This window comes from Belonocnema kinseyi, chromosome 7 (assembly GCF_010883055.1).
Source record: "Belonocnema kinseyi isolate 2016_QV_RU_SX_M_011 chromosome 7, B_treatae_v1, whole genome shotgun sequence".
NCBI classification, from domain to species: Eukaryota; Metazoa; Arthropoda; class Insecta; order Hymenoptera; family Cynipidae; genus Belonocnema; species Belonocnema kinseyi.
In genome coordinates, this window is record NC_046663.1 from 16,643,370 (window position 1) to 16,660,301 (window position 16,932).

The 16,932-nt window shown below is 30.0% G+C and overlaps 1 protein-coding gene across 1 annotated transcript; it reads right to left on the reverse strand.

Annotated features, from left to right (window-relative positions):
* Nucleotides 1-528: 528 nt before the first annotated feature.
* Nucleotides 529-5,885, reverse strand: LOC117176353 (leucine-rich repeat extensin-like protein 5). The gene is made up of 3 exons (XM_033366595.1): nucleotides 5,783-5,885; nucleotides 3,036-3,538; nucleotides 529-741 (listed from the first exon to the last, which is right to left on the reverse strand). Exons 1-3 carry the CDS (start codon nucleotides 5,883-5,885, stop codon nucleotides 529-531), a joined length of 819 nt encoding a protein of 272 aa, XP_033222486.1.
* Between the last annotated feature and the right edge of the window lie 11,047 nt (nucleotides 5,886-16,932).

Consider the following 16,932-nt stretch of genomic DNA (forward strand, 5'->3'; position numbering starts at 1 on the left):
CCGCATAAATAAACAAAGCATCTGGTTTGAATTTTTTCTTTTCACAATTTCTAAATATTAGCTTGAAATTTCCTTTGCTGTTTTTACAATTTAAAAACCGAGTTTTTTTACTAGGTGTTACAATCATTTCCATCTGATTTGCTGTGTCTAAGTGTTTAAATTAAATAATTTGCAATATCCTATTGACTATTTAGGCACCAAAAACATTAAGCCAAGCTTGATTAATAATCGATGAGTTTTTGTCCCTGAAAAATGTTAATTGAGCTGGACAATCACCCATAATTCTTTCATTCAAAACAAAAAAATAATTTTTTTCAAATAATTCAACCATCAATTTGCTTCTTCGATCTTATTCATGGTCCAGGTTCGATCTAATGATAAATATGTTTACATTACTACTTAAAGTTTCTTTGCCTGATTGATTTAAATCTTCAGCTTTACAATTAACATGCGCTCATATTATAACAGGTCAATTTGGATAGCTTAAGGAAATATCATAAATCACTTGATTCATGTTATTTAAAAAGTTTACAACATTAGAGCCTGAATTCGAGTATATTCATCCCCAATGATATTAAAAAAACTGTTTGGAATCTTCACAAAAACAAGTCCTCCCTTTGGTCTTCCCATTTTTGCCTTTTGAAACCTCTGGCATTCCAAAAAACAACCCATGTGGATGCTTTCTATCGAGCATCCCTCATGCTCTGGGAACCATATTGGTCTCTCCATCTTCCGAGACTTCTAGAAAAAAATCATAATTGTTTTTTGTTTTATCCTTATGATTCTGTTTGGGTTTCTTATTCTTGTCATCATTCGATAATATGGTTTAAGGGTGGCCTATCCTTTTCCTGCTAGCTGTCGAGATTTTCGAAGCCATTGACTTACCACCATCAGATTGCTATCTATCACCACTATATGTTGCAAGTAACTTTTTTATTAACGATAAATCATAATAATCGTTACCCAAAAGAAGGCTACTTCCCTTGATAAGAGACAGCTTTCAAAATCGCTCCAATTTAAGTTTATATTCTCTTAGTTTCTTACGTGTCTCTCTTTGTTCTCGAGTGAGATCATTCGAAAAGGACACCTTCAGAAACCGCGGATTTTTTGCATTTTCAAAAATGTTGTCTCGGCATTTCGAAGTGGTAAACGTAATTAAAATTGGTCTGGCACCCTGATTCTTTCCAATCCTAGTGATCATTTCAGTATAATCATTTGGTATGTCAATATTAGCTTTTTCAAAAATAGTATCAACTGAATTAAAGAGATGGTTGTTGTTGGTCGGATTATCCTTCACTTCATAGAGCACGATGTCCCTGGCTTTCTCTTAACTTTCTATAAACCCAACTCTCTTCCAAAAAGCTCACTTAATTTCCCAAAAGGACATTTTTTTTCTAGGCTAATACATTTCTGTTTATAAATCTGGAGTTCCTCTAAAATTGTTTTATCCGAGTTTTGTAAGGACTTAGTATCTTCAATTACCAAGCTAACTCCCACATTTGTTGATTTGAATTCTTCTTGTACATATAACAACAAATCTCTTAGCTCTTCGTTGGTCGTCATATTTTATGAGTTAATTTAAATTTCACCTTAACTTCGTAATACACATTTTAGTATGAGCAACCTCAAACAAACTTTAGGGAGCGAACCGCAAACACGTCCGATCGACACGAAGGCAACAGCTAAACTTCGTATTAATGGTATAATAATGTTCTTCATTAAAAAATCACCTTTTTCGTTAAATAATATTCACCATTAAAATTCAAAATTATCTCTTGAGGAAAAAATTTGTTTTGAATTTTCAGTAGGATATAATTTCTTTAACTAAAAATGTAACAATTATATTTTGTTTCAATAATGTATTATTCTCATTTAGAATGGATCCTATCTAGTTGAAAATGTAACTATTTTTTTATAAAATAATGGATATTGTTGAAAATTCATCTAATTATTTGTTAAAATTCCTTAAATATAAGCTATTTAATGTGGCACTGAGAATTCATTTTTCGGTTTAAAAAAATGCAGATTCACAAATAAATAATTTAAAAAGAATTCAAAGTTAAATGCATGTTTTAATTTTGTATTACTTTGTAACAAATTTATTCAATCATTAGGTTCAAGATTCATCGGTTTAATTAAAAACTCAACAACTCGACCCTAAAGAATTTCTATTGTCGAAAATTCACATTTTCAGGGTGAAAATTGAATTGTTTTGAAGAAAGTGCGTCTTTTTGGCTTAACAATTCAATAATCTTCTGAGAAATTTGACTATTCGTTTGAAACCTAACTTTGAACTGGACTTGCACGCGGCGAAATTATGCTTAATTTACTGTAGAGGTATCTCTTCTATAGCAGAATTAATACAGGTAAATAATCATACGTTTAAGATAAAGTTTCTCGTTATACATTTTCGAATGAGCATGAAAAAAAGCTTTTCTTATTTGCTTCTGAAAAAGACTGATTGAGGTGTTGGCGAAAGATTAAATAGATAAGAACCATAATACATAGACTTTTTATTATTATTTCTAATAATAACTTATTTTAAAAAAATTCTGATTTCGGATCGCAAACAATATATTAGTTTTACATTTTTCATGAATTTAAAAAATAAGGAGCAATATTGTCTCTTAAACTTTATCTACACGCTTCACTATAAAATTTTTTGTGATTGGACGTACTGATCCTACTGGAGTTTCTTTGATTTCTAATTTGCTCAACAATGTAACCGTGCCACTATGCATGTTTATTTTTACCCGTCTATCATGAGCCAAATATATCGCAGCAAGAACGTTAGAACTTTCCAATATTGCAAAGACATCACCATCGACGGTTGATATAACAATTTGTTCTTGGGTTGGCAGAGGCTCAAAGACATTATCTCCTATTCTTAATTTAAGTGATTTATTGGCTGGAAAAGTGTATTTTCGAAGCTCGAATATCCGAAGCGGATTTTTTTTAGAAATGAGCCGAATAAATTTAAGATGTTTAAGTGCACATCCAGTTTTGTGATAAGAAGGAAGCTTGGTAGGTCGAACCATACGCCTAGAAAGAGGAGGAGGACGTCTGGTACAAGATGACCTGGCAAGAGGAAGGGTCTTTAAAGGCGAAGACCTGGTAGGAGAAGGTGGCTTTGAAGGTGAAGACCTGGTTGGAGAAGAAGGGTTTAAAGGTGAAGACCTGGTAGGAGAAGTAGGCTTTGAAGGTGAAGATCTAGTAGAAGAAGGAGGATTTACGAAAGGAGACCTATCTGGATAAGGGCTTATAGAAGAGTACCCGACAGGATAAAACTTGACAGGAGAAAACCTGTCATCATGAATCCCGTGAAAGTCAAACTCTGAAGGTGGAAACCAGGCAGGATCATACTCGGCAGGAGGAAGCCCGGCATGACGAAACCCGGCAGGATCAAACTCGGCCGAAGGAGACCCGGACCTAGACCTTTGAGGAGAATCATTTCTGCCAGTAGAATAAGAATTTCCGGTACGAGGAACACCAACAGTAGGGGCGCCATTACCTAAACCTTCAGACTGTGTACTTAACTCTGCAAAAAAAGGAAGATTATATTTTCTTAAAGTGCGTGAAATAAAATGTCTAATTATATATTTTTCAGTAATGTCCAACCTGTCAATAATTTAAATAGAAAGTATGAAAAGAAATTAAATTAATTTTAACCAGATTAGAAATGATTCATTCAATGATGTATTACAATATTTAAATTTATCCGAACAAAATAATTTATCTAGCTATGAACAGTTCTTTGAAATCATATAATCGAAGCCGAAAGCTTAACTTGATACAAATTTCTAAGCAATTTTTTACTGGACAATGTTTTTTCAGAATGTTTTTCTCCTAGGGTAATGCAACTCGGTATTTTAAAGATCTAGAATCTTTGGTTCAGTATAAGTTAAATTTGTGCAATGTGATTCTATTAAACTATTATCGTAAATTGAGAGAGGTTTGGAATATCCTTAATAATAGTTTAAATCGTATATTTATGCAACTTGAACTAATCAGTGGTATTAAACAACAGAAAATCATCTTATCGGCTTTCTGATTGCCAATGAAGGGTGTTGTTAAAACAACACCAAAAACAGCTTTTGATTTCATTCTGAAGATCCCGCCAGTGAACTTTTCTGTGATGAAGTTTGTGGCAGCGGAACTGTATAGGCTTTTAGAAAGGGACAACATCAGTGACGTTAGTTCAAAGATCCCGAGGATAATAATATCGCTATGGAAACTGTTAGTATGTTGTAGACATTATTCAGCATGAAGAACTAATTACACCAGTGGGTATAGTTGGTACCTAAATAGCTCTAAAGTTCTCTCGGGAACAGTAGCTGGAAAAACAGCATTGGGAAAATTTTCTATGGTTTTTAGGGCCGAAATAATAGCTATTAAACTCTACCTGGAAGCAATTGTTAAGCAGGGGTTATAAAGTCCTGCACATTCAGATTAGCTCTTTCTTCTAAAGAGTTCACATCCAGACAAGTCTGTAGTTGCCTTCAATATCTTCTTAAGGTTACTGGGAAAAACTTAGTTACACTCTTATGGGCTCTCGACCATTAATATATTGTAGGTAAGGAGAAAGCAGATGCACTATCTAAAATTAGAGTTAGGCAGCACATGATTGGCCCGAAACCCTATTCCGGTATCTCGTGAACATAGGTGAAAGGATCCCTTAACAAATGCATCTCAGAGGATCATGAAAGATAATGGAAGAGAGCCAAAAAATTATTACATTCTAATAATATCATATGAGAGGAATAATGATTTGTTGCACATAGAAAGGAGGCTGAATTCTGTCGTACTAGGGACACAGATAGCCTCGATTAACTTCAACCAAAAAGTACTTGCACATCCAGTTTCTATTTTATACGTGTTTCGGGGATGCTGCCAAATTATATTAAGCTAAGAAATAAAAAATTGTATCATATCTGCCCCTGGAAGTGAGACCAGCTTCAATTGTGGAGATTTCCCTGGCTGAATATTGATTTGCCTTCTGCGATTCCGCGAGTGCTGAGAAAACAATTCCGTTCGAAATGGTTTCGATCTACGGGTCTGCAAAGATAGCCAAACGAGTTTCTGATGCTGGCAAGCCTAGCAAAAGCGGCTTCCGCTAGACTCTTTTTATACACGCTTTAACAGCCTGAAAATGATGCAATTAGGATTACTAGTTAGCGAAAGTGGAAAGCACCTAAAAATAAGAAAGATCTTTTTGAACTTAAGTTGAGAAAATGTTAAGATGGCTTCGACCTTTTCTGTAAGCAAGTTGATATTGAATGATGTCATATTATTTCCTTGGAACTTGACATAAGGCGCTCCTGAGGGATATTTTGTACATTTAACGGAGATGCTGAAGGTGTTTCTCTTCACAAAAAGTGTGCTTTCAAGACCAAATGATTAAGGGACGACTGCGTCGATCTACTAGGCCCTTCAAATGGCAAAGTAACTAAGATGGTGTCCGATCTCCTATTTCCTCATATTCAAGCAAATGTTGCTGCGGTAGCTTCCATTGGTTTTAAATTAAAGTGACCTTTTGTAATTGAGGATCATCAAACGTGAAAGGGCTAAAGGAATTGTAGCTGCAGTATCTGAAGGAGTGCAAAAAATCGTTTGGGGACTGGTGACTCTAAGAAAAAATTACAGTCGAACCCCAAAGATACGAGAAGTTCAGAAATCGGGAACTCGAAAGATGCGACTGAGAAAGGGGCTTCCACTCCTGCGACGCTAACATTTCGGGGGTAATGCGTGAGAACAAACTAAAGTCTACTACGCGCACGCGCACGTCGAATCGGAATCAGGTCGCTCGTAATAGTGGAGCACTCGTATCTTCGGATCTCGTTCCTTTGGAATTCGTATTTAATTGTTGCTTTTCGGAAGCCACACATCCTTAAATGTACTTCTATCAAATTTTTGAATTCCTTTTTTAATGAGATATTGTAGAACGACTGTAGAAGGAGTAATATTAAAAGCGGTTCATGATACTTGACAGACCCTGAAAAGGCTGAAGAATAACACAATGAAAGAGAATATTATTCTCGGAGATAGATCTTTGTTTATATGAGTTCACTTAAAGGACAGTTTCTTCGATTCTAACATTGCTACAATCGAGAATAGTAGATAAGAAAAAACGATGCGCAACATCTTGACGATATAGCTAATCAACTTAAATATTTTCGAAATTTCGTTTTTGAATTTGAGTCCAATCGAAAAACGGCATTAAGATCATTCGTCAATTTTGTGAGAAGCTACAGAAAATCGCCATAAAAACTTACGAATCTTTTTAAATAATGGATAATCTCTAGGATGCCCTCCAATTTTTAATTTTAGTCAAAGATTGTTGGTTAACTAAGCTGATCGAAAATTTTGACGATTGCAAAACAATCTCATCAATAAAAATGTAAAAATAAATTAAATCTCAATAAAATAATGTACAATGAAAAAATTCCACTCAGCAAAAGTTCAATGATTGTAAAGTAATATTTGAAAAGACTAATTGATATCATATTTAAAGCATTGCAGAATCTAAAAAAATGATGACAAACGTTTTGCGTAAAATTATAATTAGTTTAAATTAAAGAAATTTGAATGAGATTAAAATCCAATTCAAGATCCTATTTAAGGTTCAAATATCATATTAAAGTGCAGAATCCCTGAAATTAAAACCAAAAATCCAACGAAAATATTTGGACAACCACCATATAATGTTCCTGTTAAAATTAAAAAAAAACACACACACAAAGAAAACACTTTTTCCTCCTAAACAATGAAAGACAATAATTTTTCTCCTTGGAAGAAAATAAAAAAGAAGAAAAAAATAAGAAGGGAAACAACCAAATCCCCTTCCTTCTCTTTTTAAATTCTTTCGTCTTTCTTATCTTTATTATTATCAAATCACAATTAAAAAGATCTGTACAAAAACGCTAAAGTTTTGACACTTATACCACACCCTTATCATGGCAAAAAAAAGAAATAAAAAAAAATCAAGTAGCCAGGAACAACACCAACTTAAAAAATCAATCATTAGCACATCAGAACTAGATAAAGTAAAAGAAAATTAAAAATTCATAAAAACTGAGTGCTAAATATAATTCACCATACGAGAATAACTCTTGCTTGACCTTTCACAATCAGTCTTTAAATTATTAGATGCACTTTTTTGTTTCTTAATCATGTTTTGAAAGTTCCACATGGCCGATCCAAAATGGTGGACAAATTTCAAAACCAGTCCGCCATATTGGATTCGTCATTTTAAATTTTGCAAATCGGTCTCTGGATTCGTAATCAGCGATCTGAAAAACTCCAGAGTAAAAAATTATATAAATATCCAACAACTTTTTAAAATTTGTCTGCCACTTTTAATTTTATAATTCGTGATCAGTGATTCTGAATGTTTCCTTAGTTGCATATATCCTTGAAATTCGTTTGATAGAGAAATGTATGCCATAACGGGTAGATTAATTTAAAAAGTTTAGATATCCTCTAAAATTACTTGGAAACCTTTAAATTTTCAAACTTTAATTTCACTGATAACTTTTAACATGTTCGAAATTTTTTTAATCGAAGACTTTTTGACAATACTATACTTCTTATCTCACAAATTACGTTGGTCCCGAGCTTGGCCTTGTGAAATATTTGTATTTCATTACTACATGAACATATTAGGCTAGTTATCTTCGAGAAACATAAACCCAACTTTATTCTTAAATATTCGATTTTTAAGAAATTTTGCACAATAAATTTTCGCACAATAAATTGCCTTTTTAGATGATATTTTTTCTGACGCAACCTTGAATCATTTGATAAAAATATAGATATATTATTATATTTACCAATAGAATTAAGAATAACTGCCCATGTTAAGACAAAAGTTGAATGGATACTCATTTTTTTTTTAGAAAAACCTGATCACTGTTTTAATAAAGAATTTGGTTAACACTGAGAGTAACTATAATTCTGGCACTTTATAACATTATATAATACATGCTACATTCCTTATAACATAAATTTTCTGCACCTCTAGCTTGTCCTTGTGAGATATTTGCATTTCAGTAATCTGTTTTTGAAACCGTTTACAAATATATTCAACACCTTCGTAAAGATATCTGGCATGCTGAAAAAAATATATACTGTTCGATTCATGTACACTTAAGAATAATTGAATAAAATTTCAGTGGATGGGACTATAATTAAAAAATTTATTTTTTATTAAAAACTATGTTAAATAATAATTTTTTAGACCTAGATCACATGCATATCTAAACTTTTATTTATATTACTCCATAATAAATATTTATAGCTAATTAAAAAATGTATTTTTCAACTCATAATTCCAAGTTTATATTTGTTATCAACATAATTTCGTAGAAAAAATACTTTCTTGTTAATTAAGCTCAACGGGCGCTGGAAGTCTCTTCATATCAGTCAAAATTCTCAATAAATATACATATTTCAGGGCAGCTTATAATGCAAAAAGTATTTTTTTCTTATAGAAAACCATTTTTATGAGTAATGAAAATGAAAAATTTATTTATTCTTAACTATCATGCGCTTTGCTTATTTATAACTATGTGAAGATACCCATTTAATTTTTTCGGATGTAATTTATTTTTGATATTTTCGATTTGTATTTATTTCGACTTCAAAACGTTTTACTTCTAATGTTATTTTCTTGTACTTAAAGGGATTTTTTTTAACATTTATATTTAGCTCAAAGGGAACATTTCTTTTTATTAGAGAAGAGTTTAAAAAAATTTTAAACATGAATTTGCAGTCAAAATTCTTAATAAATATAATTTTTTTTAAGGCAGCCTGTAAAAGAAAACAAAACATATTTTTGTATTGTTTTCAGCTTGAAACCCATTTTTATAGGTAATTAAGCCTAAAATTTATAAATTTATTTATACTGAACTATCATGCATTTTTAAATTTTACTTCTATTAAGTGTCTTTGCCAATTTATTTGGACGTAATTTATAATTTTATAATTTGAATTAGAATTTCTTTCGAGTTTCAATTTTGATTTTCAATTTTTTTTTGTACTGTAAGCGATTTTTTTAAATTTTAATACTTGTATCGAGCTGAAAGGGACAATCTTTTTCCGATTAAGGAGAAGATTTTTTTGATTTTTAAAATAAGAATTAGCAGTCAAAATTCTCACAAAATATAAATATTGTAGGGCGGCCTATGAATAAAAAAACTATATACTTTTGTTTTTTTCTGCTTAAAAAACATTTATAAAGGTGATCATTTTGTGCACTGAAAGATAATATTTTTTTGATTTTGACACTTGTATTGAGGTGAAAGGGAGAATTTTTTCCGATTGGAGAAGAGATTTTTTTCATTTTAAAAATTTACATTGATCATGTTATTATATTAATGGAAAGATAATTTATTTTGCACATTTTCCTTATGATAAAAGGGAATTAATTTTTGTTTTAAATCTTTTTTTGAATTGGATGGGGAAATTTATAGCCCTTGAAAAATACAAAAAAAAAGGAACAAAAATGGAAATTTTAAACCAAATGATGCACGATATGCAAAAAAGTAAAGATAACAAAAATGTTGGTTTTTGAATGCCCTACAAGATGATCATAGCATTTCCTGATTTTTCATGAAAAATCGAAAAAATTATTTAAGGATCACTTTTTTACTGAAAAAGTAGTTATTCTTTAATTCGTAAAAAAACAGAACTAAAAATCAAAAAGACAATTTTTGGAAACGCGACAGAAAGTACGAAAAAAATAATGAGACAGAAGCAATTTACTCAAAAAAGAGCCACAAATTTGTTATTAATAATTTTTTATAGTATGCGTTGAATTTTTTCCGTAAAAAATGAACTTAAAAATAGAAAATGAATACAAATTTTAGACGAACAAAAGAAGCGACAAAGAAAATTTCTTAGAAAAAAGTTGTACCCCCAACAATAGCTACAAAATTTGTTATGAATTATTTGTTGACCAAACCCACAGTTTTGCTTTTAATCGTAAAGAAATAAAATTAAAATTTTGAAATTACATTTTTGGACATACGACACCATCTATAAAAAAATGAAAAGGAAGAAGTTTTCCAAGCAAAAAGATCTAAATATTTATTATGGACTCTTGTTATAGAAGTATACTAAAAATAAGAAAATTAACTTTTTGGAAAGACAAAATCTCCAATAACATTCATTTGAACAACATTTTTTGCCTAGATTATATTTAAAAATTTGCTTACAACTGTTTCTAGATAAAATGCGTATTTTTGGCTTGAAAACTCAAAATAACAGTTCAAGTAAGCTAACTAAATTCATGGAAAAACGACATATTATAAATTGTACCTAAGAATGAAATTTAATGTAAAATAAGAAAGAAATATTAAAGTGGTCATGACAAAAAAAATATGTGCTTTATTTTGCAATATCTCAATAAGCAATCCCAGATCGAGGTACATAAATAAATGAAATATACTCGTACATTAAATATAAAAGCGTTTTAAAAAATGTAGAAAAGTTCACATTTTGGGTGAAATCAAGTAAAAAGCACAAGGCATATGGTGAAAATGTTTACTTTAAAGCCGAAGAAGCTTTAACAAAAGAGAATTCACAATCACCAAATTACAGTCGTCAATCTTTTCCCTGTTTTTTTTTTACAAGGAAGGGAATTGATAGGAAATTATAGAATGAGAAGTAGAGGATTTTAGTTGACGGGAGGGTAGTGGGAATAGGGAATGCAAGGGGAAGTTAAGAAGCGAGTGGGGAAAGTAAGAGAAAAGTTAAGATGGGTTGTGAGGGCAAGTAAGGGAGGGAAAGTTGATAAATGAAGAAATGAGAAGTGAGAGGAAATAAGGGGTGACAAACTAGGGGAAATGAAGGGAAGCGAAGTAGAAGGGTAAGTAAGGCAGAGCTGGGAGAAATAAGGGATTGGTGAGCAGCAGAATAATTTGAGGGAAAACAATATAACTAGCGGAAAATTCGGAGAAAACCAGAGAAAATGAAGGTAAAAAAGGAGAATGTAGGTAAAATTGGGTGAGAGACTATTTGAAATAAGAGGTGTAGAGAAAGTGAGGGAAAATATTGGGTGTGGAATTAGGGGAAGAGAATGTTGATTGTGGAAGTAAAGAAAGGGGAAATTGGATTAGGATGAAGTTAGGAAAGTGAGGAGAAGCGAAATTTAAACTTTAGGGAGGGGAAATAGGATGAAGAGGGAAAGAAGATGAATGTAGGAGGAGTTGATAAGAAGCAGTTACAAACAACTATAATTGATATGCTAAATAGATAGCTATCAATTGAATGATGATCCTGCATAATTTAAAAAAATGAAGGAATGAAAATAATAGAGGAGAATCAGTTAAATCATTATTCCATCCCAAATTTTAGCTCAAGCAGCTCGAAGAATCCACTATTCAGAGAATCCTCATTAGATATTGGTACAATCTCGTTAGCATTGCTGGCATGTATGCGCACTTTAATTCTTCCATAGTTATTACCAAGATCCGCTCCAGGAGCCACAAATGAATGCAAATATCCAAATAGAATTATTCCAATAACGTGCTCGTGCTCGTACTCGCGATCCTTCTTTGTGTCTGCATACCAAAAGATACAGTTGGTTCTGCTAAACTTTCGTAATGATGAACATTATTGTGAAAAGAAAGATGATGAAATACGACAACTTTATGTTTTTGAGCGTATTCCGCAAGAAGAAAGTATTATCTGGAAATTAATTACTGTATTAATTTTTAAAGTAAATGAAAAATGTTTTTTTTATTAAACAAGTAGAGCAAGTAAACGAAGATCAGTCCAAGAAGAGGTTGGCAAGTAATTTCAAGTAAGATGTCGCTTATACACGCATCAATTCTTTTTTCGACGTCCGTTTCTCAAGTCTCTCAAAACAGAAAAAATAGGATGAATTTGAAAAAAAACAGGGAAATAATAGGAAAATAAGATCTTGTAAATGAAATTAATATAAATAACATGCAGCATTTGAAACACTTTAAGTGGCTAAGATTCCAAGATTTTCGATCAAAAAAATTATTTTCCAAACCATAAAGTAGGTTTTACCAAAAGAATCTACTTGTTTTAAATTGTTTTAAGATCTTATGAGGGTAACGAGCTGTGTTTCCGAAACGTAATCGTTACATTTTTTTAAATAAATTTTTACCATTAGTCTGAGAGATGTCAAAATACTAATTTTTAGAAGACAATTCAAACATGGCTCTTCTAACATGAAAGATAATTTTGAAGCCTAAACGAATGAATTTTTAACAAAACAGTTGAATTTTAAACTTAAAAATATACAATTGAACCTACCAAATACAGTTAAATTTGGAAGCAAAAAGATTAATTTTCCGGAAGACACTTGAAAGGTGACTTTTCCAGCAGAAGGTGAATTATCAAGCAGTTGAGTTAAACGAGAAAAAAGGAAATCCAAACAAAATAGTTAGTTTTTTACCAGAAATATGAATTTTTAGACAAACATGATGAATTTTCTACCAAATAAGAAAAGAATTTGCAGTAGTTACAATCTTAACTAACAGATTGATTTTCTACAAAAAAGTTATACTTTGAACCCAAAAGGAAGTTTTACAAAGTAGCTTAGTTTTTAATAAAAAAGATTGATTTCGCACAAAACAGTTGACTTTTTTAACAAAAATATTAATTTTTACATAAAAGAATGATGTTGTACCAAATAAAGATAATTGTTTAACAAAATACATTAATTTTCAATAAAGCAGTAAAATTGTAAAGAGAAAAAGACAAATTATTGACTAAACAGTCAAATTTCCATTTCGAAAATATAAATTTTAAAACGCAAAATTTAAATAAAAAACATTTATTTTCAACAAAGGAAGATGTTTCTTCCATAATAAAATATGACTTTTTACCAACAGATAGAATTACAACTCGTTTATTTAAACAAAAAAAAAACAATCTTTGAAGAACATGGTTTAATTCTCAAACAAGAAAATGAATTTTTAACCAAAAGATTTAATTTTCAACCAGAAATTTGGATTTTTTAAACAGAATGATAAATGCTTTACGAAAAATAATAATTATCAAAAAACTACATCAATTTGCAAAAAAGCTTTTCAGTTTCGTATAAAAAAAATTACACACCAAAAAAGTTGAATTTTTGACTTATAAATATAATTTTGTGACAAAAAAGTTAATTATTTACAAAATGGTTCAATTTTATTGTAAATTGTCATATTTTTATAAACATAGTTTCATGTTCAATCTAATATTTAAATTTATAACGAAAAATCAAAAATTTTAACAAAAATTTAATTTTATGCTAAATCAAAATGAATTTTAAGAAGGTAGTTTAACTTTAAACCAAATGGTTGATTTTTAACCAAGAAAAATAAATCCTTAAAAAAATCAAATAGTTAATAATTCTAACAAAACCCTACCTTGGAGGCAAAAAAAAATCGAATTTGAACCAGTTATTCTAGATATTATTTTACGCAGATTGAACAATCCTTTTTTTATTATTATTCTTTTTATTAGAACAAAAACGAGCGCTTTTTACCGAAAAAATCATATTTTAACTCCACTGTCCACCATTTTGTAAAAAATTATTATTTTCAACTTTGCGATCGTTCAAAACTTTTCTACTACTGTTTATTAAAAAATGCCGTTCAAATTTTTCGTGAATTGTTTATATTTTCACATGAAACATTATTAAGAGAAGTTGAAATATGTTTCCATCTAATGCCATAACAGGTGTGCTCATATAAATAAAAGTTAAAAAAAAACATATGTACAAAAAATTGATTTTTTCAATGTTAAGCTACCCTACCCTCTAAACAAATCAGATAAATTTTCAGGCAACAAAAGAGTTACGTTTTTCGCCAAACAGATGAATTCTGTAATAAAAATAAAAATAAACAAGTCCTCCATATTTCGACCCGCTTTTGACCGCTCTTTCGCACTAACGAGTAGGTCTGACCATAACTGGACGACACCACTGACTGCGCGGTGAATCAGTGGTTTCAAACCATCGCGGACGTGCTCGGACATTGGTAAAGTTCAGACTGCTGCCGACTTTTACTACTGAATGCTCATGGTACCATAACGAGGCAGTGGTCCCACGTCGTTATGGTCAGACGCAAGTGCTTCTCCAACGTCCGCGCCTCTAGCTTTTATTTTCATAATCTGGAAATTATACTTCTTTTTTAATTTTCACGCCCTATCTCAGCATTTTAATTGTGCTTCAAAGCAAAAGTGTAATTGTTTTGAAAAATTCACGTTCCAAGTCAGAATTACAATTCTTTTGAAAAATATTCTCTCGCAAACCAGAATATAATTATTTTAGTAAATTCTTTGTTCTAGACATTAATTATAATTTCTTATAACATTCTAACCGAATTAAAAATTTGACATGACACTGCTTCGAAAAATTTCCTGAACCTTTTATAAAACAAGTTTGTCATTTTTCAATTTTCAAAACTTTTTTTTTACTGAAAGCTAGTTTCTTAGTAAATATATCCCTTGATACTTAATTATAATAACAGTGATTAATAGTCAATTTATCATTCTTAACATTCCTATAATTTGAAATTAAAATTTAAGTTTTTAATGCGCAGTTTTAAAGCAGTTGGATTTCAAAGATAATCAAAATCATGCTCTTTTTGGTATTAAAAGCTGAAATTTCTAATTACAAATTTTGCAATCCAGATACGAAAAAATCAGGAAAACCTAACTGTTAAATCTTTTAAAAATTTATATTTAAATACTATATAGTAAGTTTGAAATTAGTTTCTCAACTTAACATTCTAAAACTGCTTTATTTTTATTTCGTGATTGAAATAATGAATCACTCAAAATTGAAAAATGTTTTATAGGAAAACTTAAAAAATTAATAATGGTCCCAAACAAATGATAAAATTAAGTTGATTAAAAATTGATAAATAAAAATATTGTATTGCTGTAGTAGAATAGGTTTTAATTTGAATGCTTTCTATCCAGAACAGTATAATTTTGAACGCTTTTTTTAAAGGAATAAATTAATTTAAAAGGATTATATTTTAAAATGTTGAATTAAACAACAATTTAAAATTCTTGAATTTGAGAGGTTTTGACCTTAAAATCAATCTTAAATCAATTTTACGTTATTCAAATTTGAATTCTTTCGATTAAAAAAATGCAGGTTTGATTATTTTGAACTTTAAAGGATATAACTTTTAATGTTCCAACCGAAAAATATTACTATTTTAAGGTCTTTAAATATTGCTATTTTCAACATTTTTTTCAGTGGATTATTTTTTTTACAATGTCGAAAAACGAAAATCTTGCTTAAAATTATAATGTAAATATACAATGAAATATAAAAAGTTATCAGTACAATCAATACATTATGTGAAATCCTAATTTTTCAAAAAATACTAAAATCATATTTGAATTTTTAAGCGTATCAGCCTGAAAAAATTACAAAAAATTTTAAGAATCTGTTAAGAAAGAAACATATTAAATCTTGGCTAGATTCATTTAATTTCCCTGTCAAGTAAGTTTTCAAAGTTCAATTAACTTGTTTAGTTTAATTAAAAAAAAATAGAGACCTTTTTAAAAAACTTGGCAAAACTATGATTTTAAAAATTGTATTTATAGTAAAAAAATCTCATACTCCTTACTAAATAGATGATTATTCAACGTGTATTATTTCTTAACCATAACGATCTTTTATTGTTCCCAAATTCTTGGAACATTTTATTTAACTCCATTCGATGAAAAAACTTTGACTTCTCTATCAAAATTTTCCTATCGCATGAGATTTGATATATGTTTAACGAAAAGGTGTGAATAAAAAAAGGATAGGATCTGTCGACGATCAGAATTCGACAGTAATCCTTCAGATTCTGGCAAAAGGGTTTGATATAAAATTCTATTGCGAACAAGATTGAACAGAGTTTAAAAATGAATAGGAATCTTTAAAATATTATTTGACAATTTAACGATTTTGTTTAATTTTTTATACGCAGAAAAATTTTGAAACCAAACAAAATCTGTCTTTGTTATGAGGCCTAACAAACATTATACTGAATTAAACAAATATTTGCTTGGTTTAAATGAAACATGCTTCGATGCTTACACGCTTTTGTTAACAAAAAAAATTGATTTATATTTAAAAAATTCTGTCTTTGATATACAGACAAAGAAATATTTGTTTAATGCAAACAAAGATTTTACTAATTTTAGTAAACTTGTTACTGTTCTCACCAATCAGGGAAATTGGCCAATGTTAAACGCTTTGGTGTGGTTTACTACTTCCCTGATCTAATGTAGTTTCTATTCGTATAAACTTTAAGGCATTTTTTTTAGGCTTACAAAATATTTTTTTTTAAATTTGTTCGATACAATATTATAATCATAAATAAAACTATTATTTTACATTTCTAAGTTTGCTTAGAAGGATCTATAAGGAAAACTTTGATGACCTTCCCTAAGCTACCAATAGTGATTAATAACATTCTAGAAAATTGTTCATATTATTTGAGTTCAAACAGTTAATTACTTTAAACATTACATTATAGTGTTTCGAAAATTGCTTTGTTGCAAAAAGATACATAGAACTCAGAAAAATAATTTTTACATCGGCGTCTGTCTGTCATCGTTTCCGTTGTTGCCGTTGTCGTCGTTGTAGTCTGTCAACACGGTAACATTTCAAGAAATTATTATTCCATTGGATTCCACTTTGAAACAATTTATAAGGAAATGCAAATAAAGGACAAGTTTTTTAGCCAGCTTCTTTTAAAGAAAATTTAGAACTTTAGAGCATTTTGAAAATTTTTGAGAGCACTTTTTTAATATTTGAAAATTATTTCGACAGATTTTTATAGTAGAGCAAAATACGAACAAGGGGGAGGGTCGGTAAGGCCGGTTTTTGGCCTAATTTATTTTTGGACCAAAAAATCTGAAAAAATCATGGTAGTATCTTATAAGTATCCCGAGTCGATT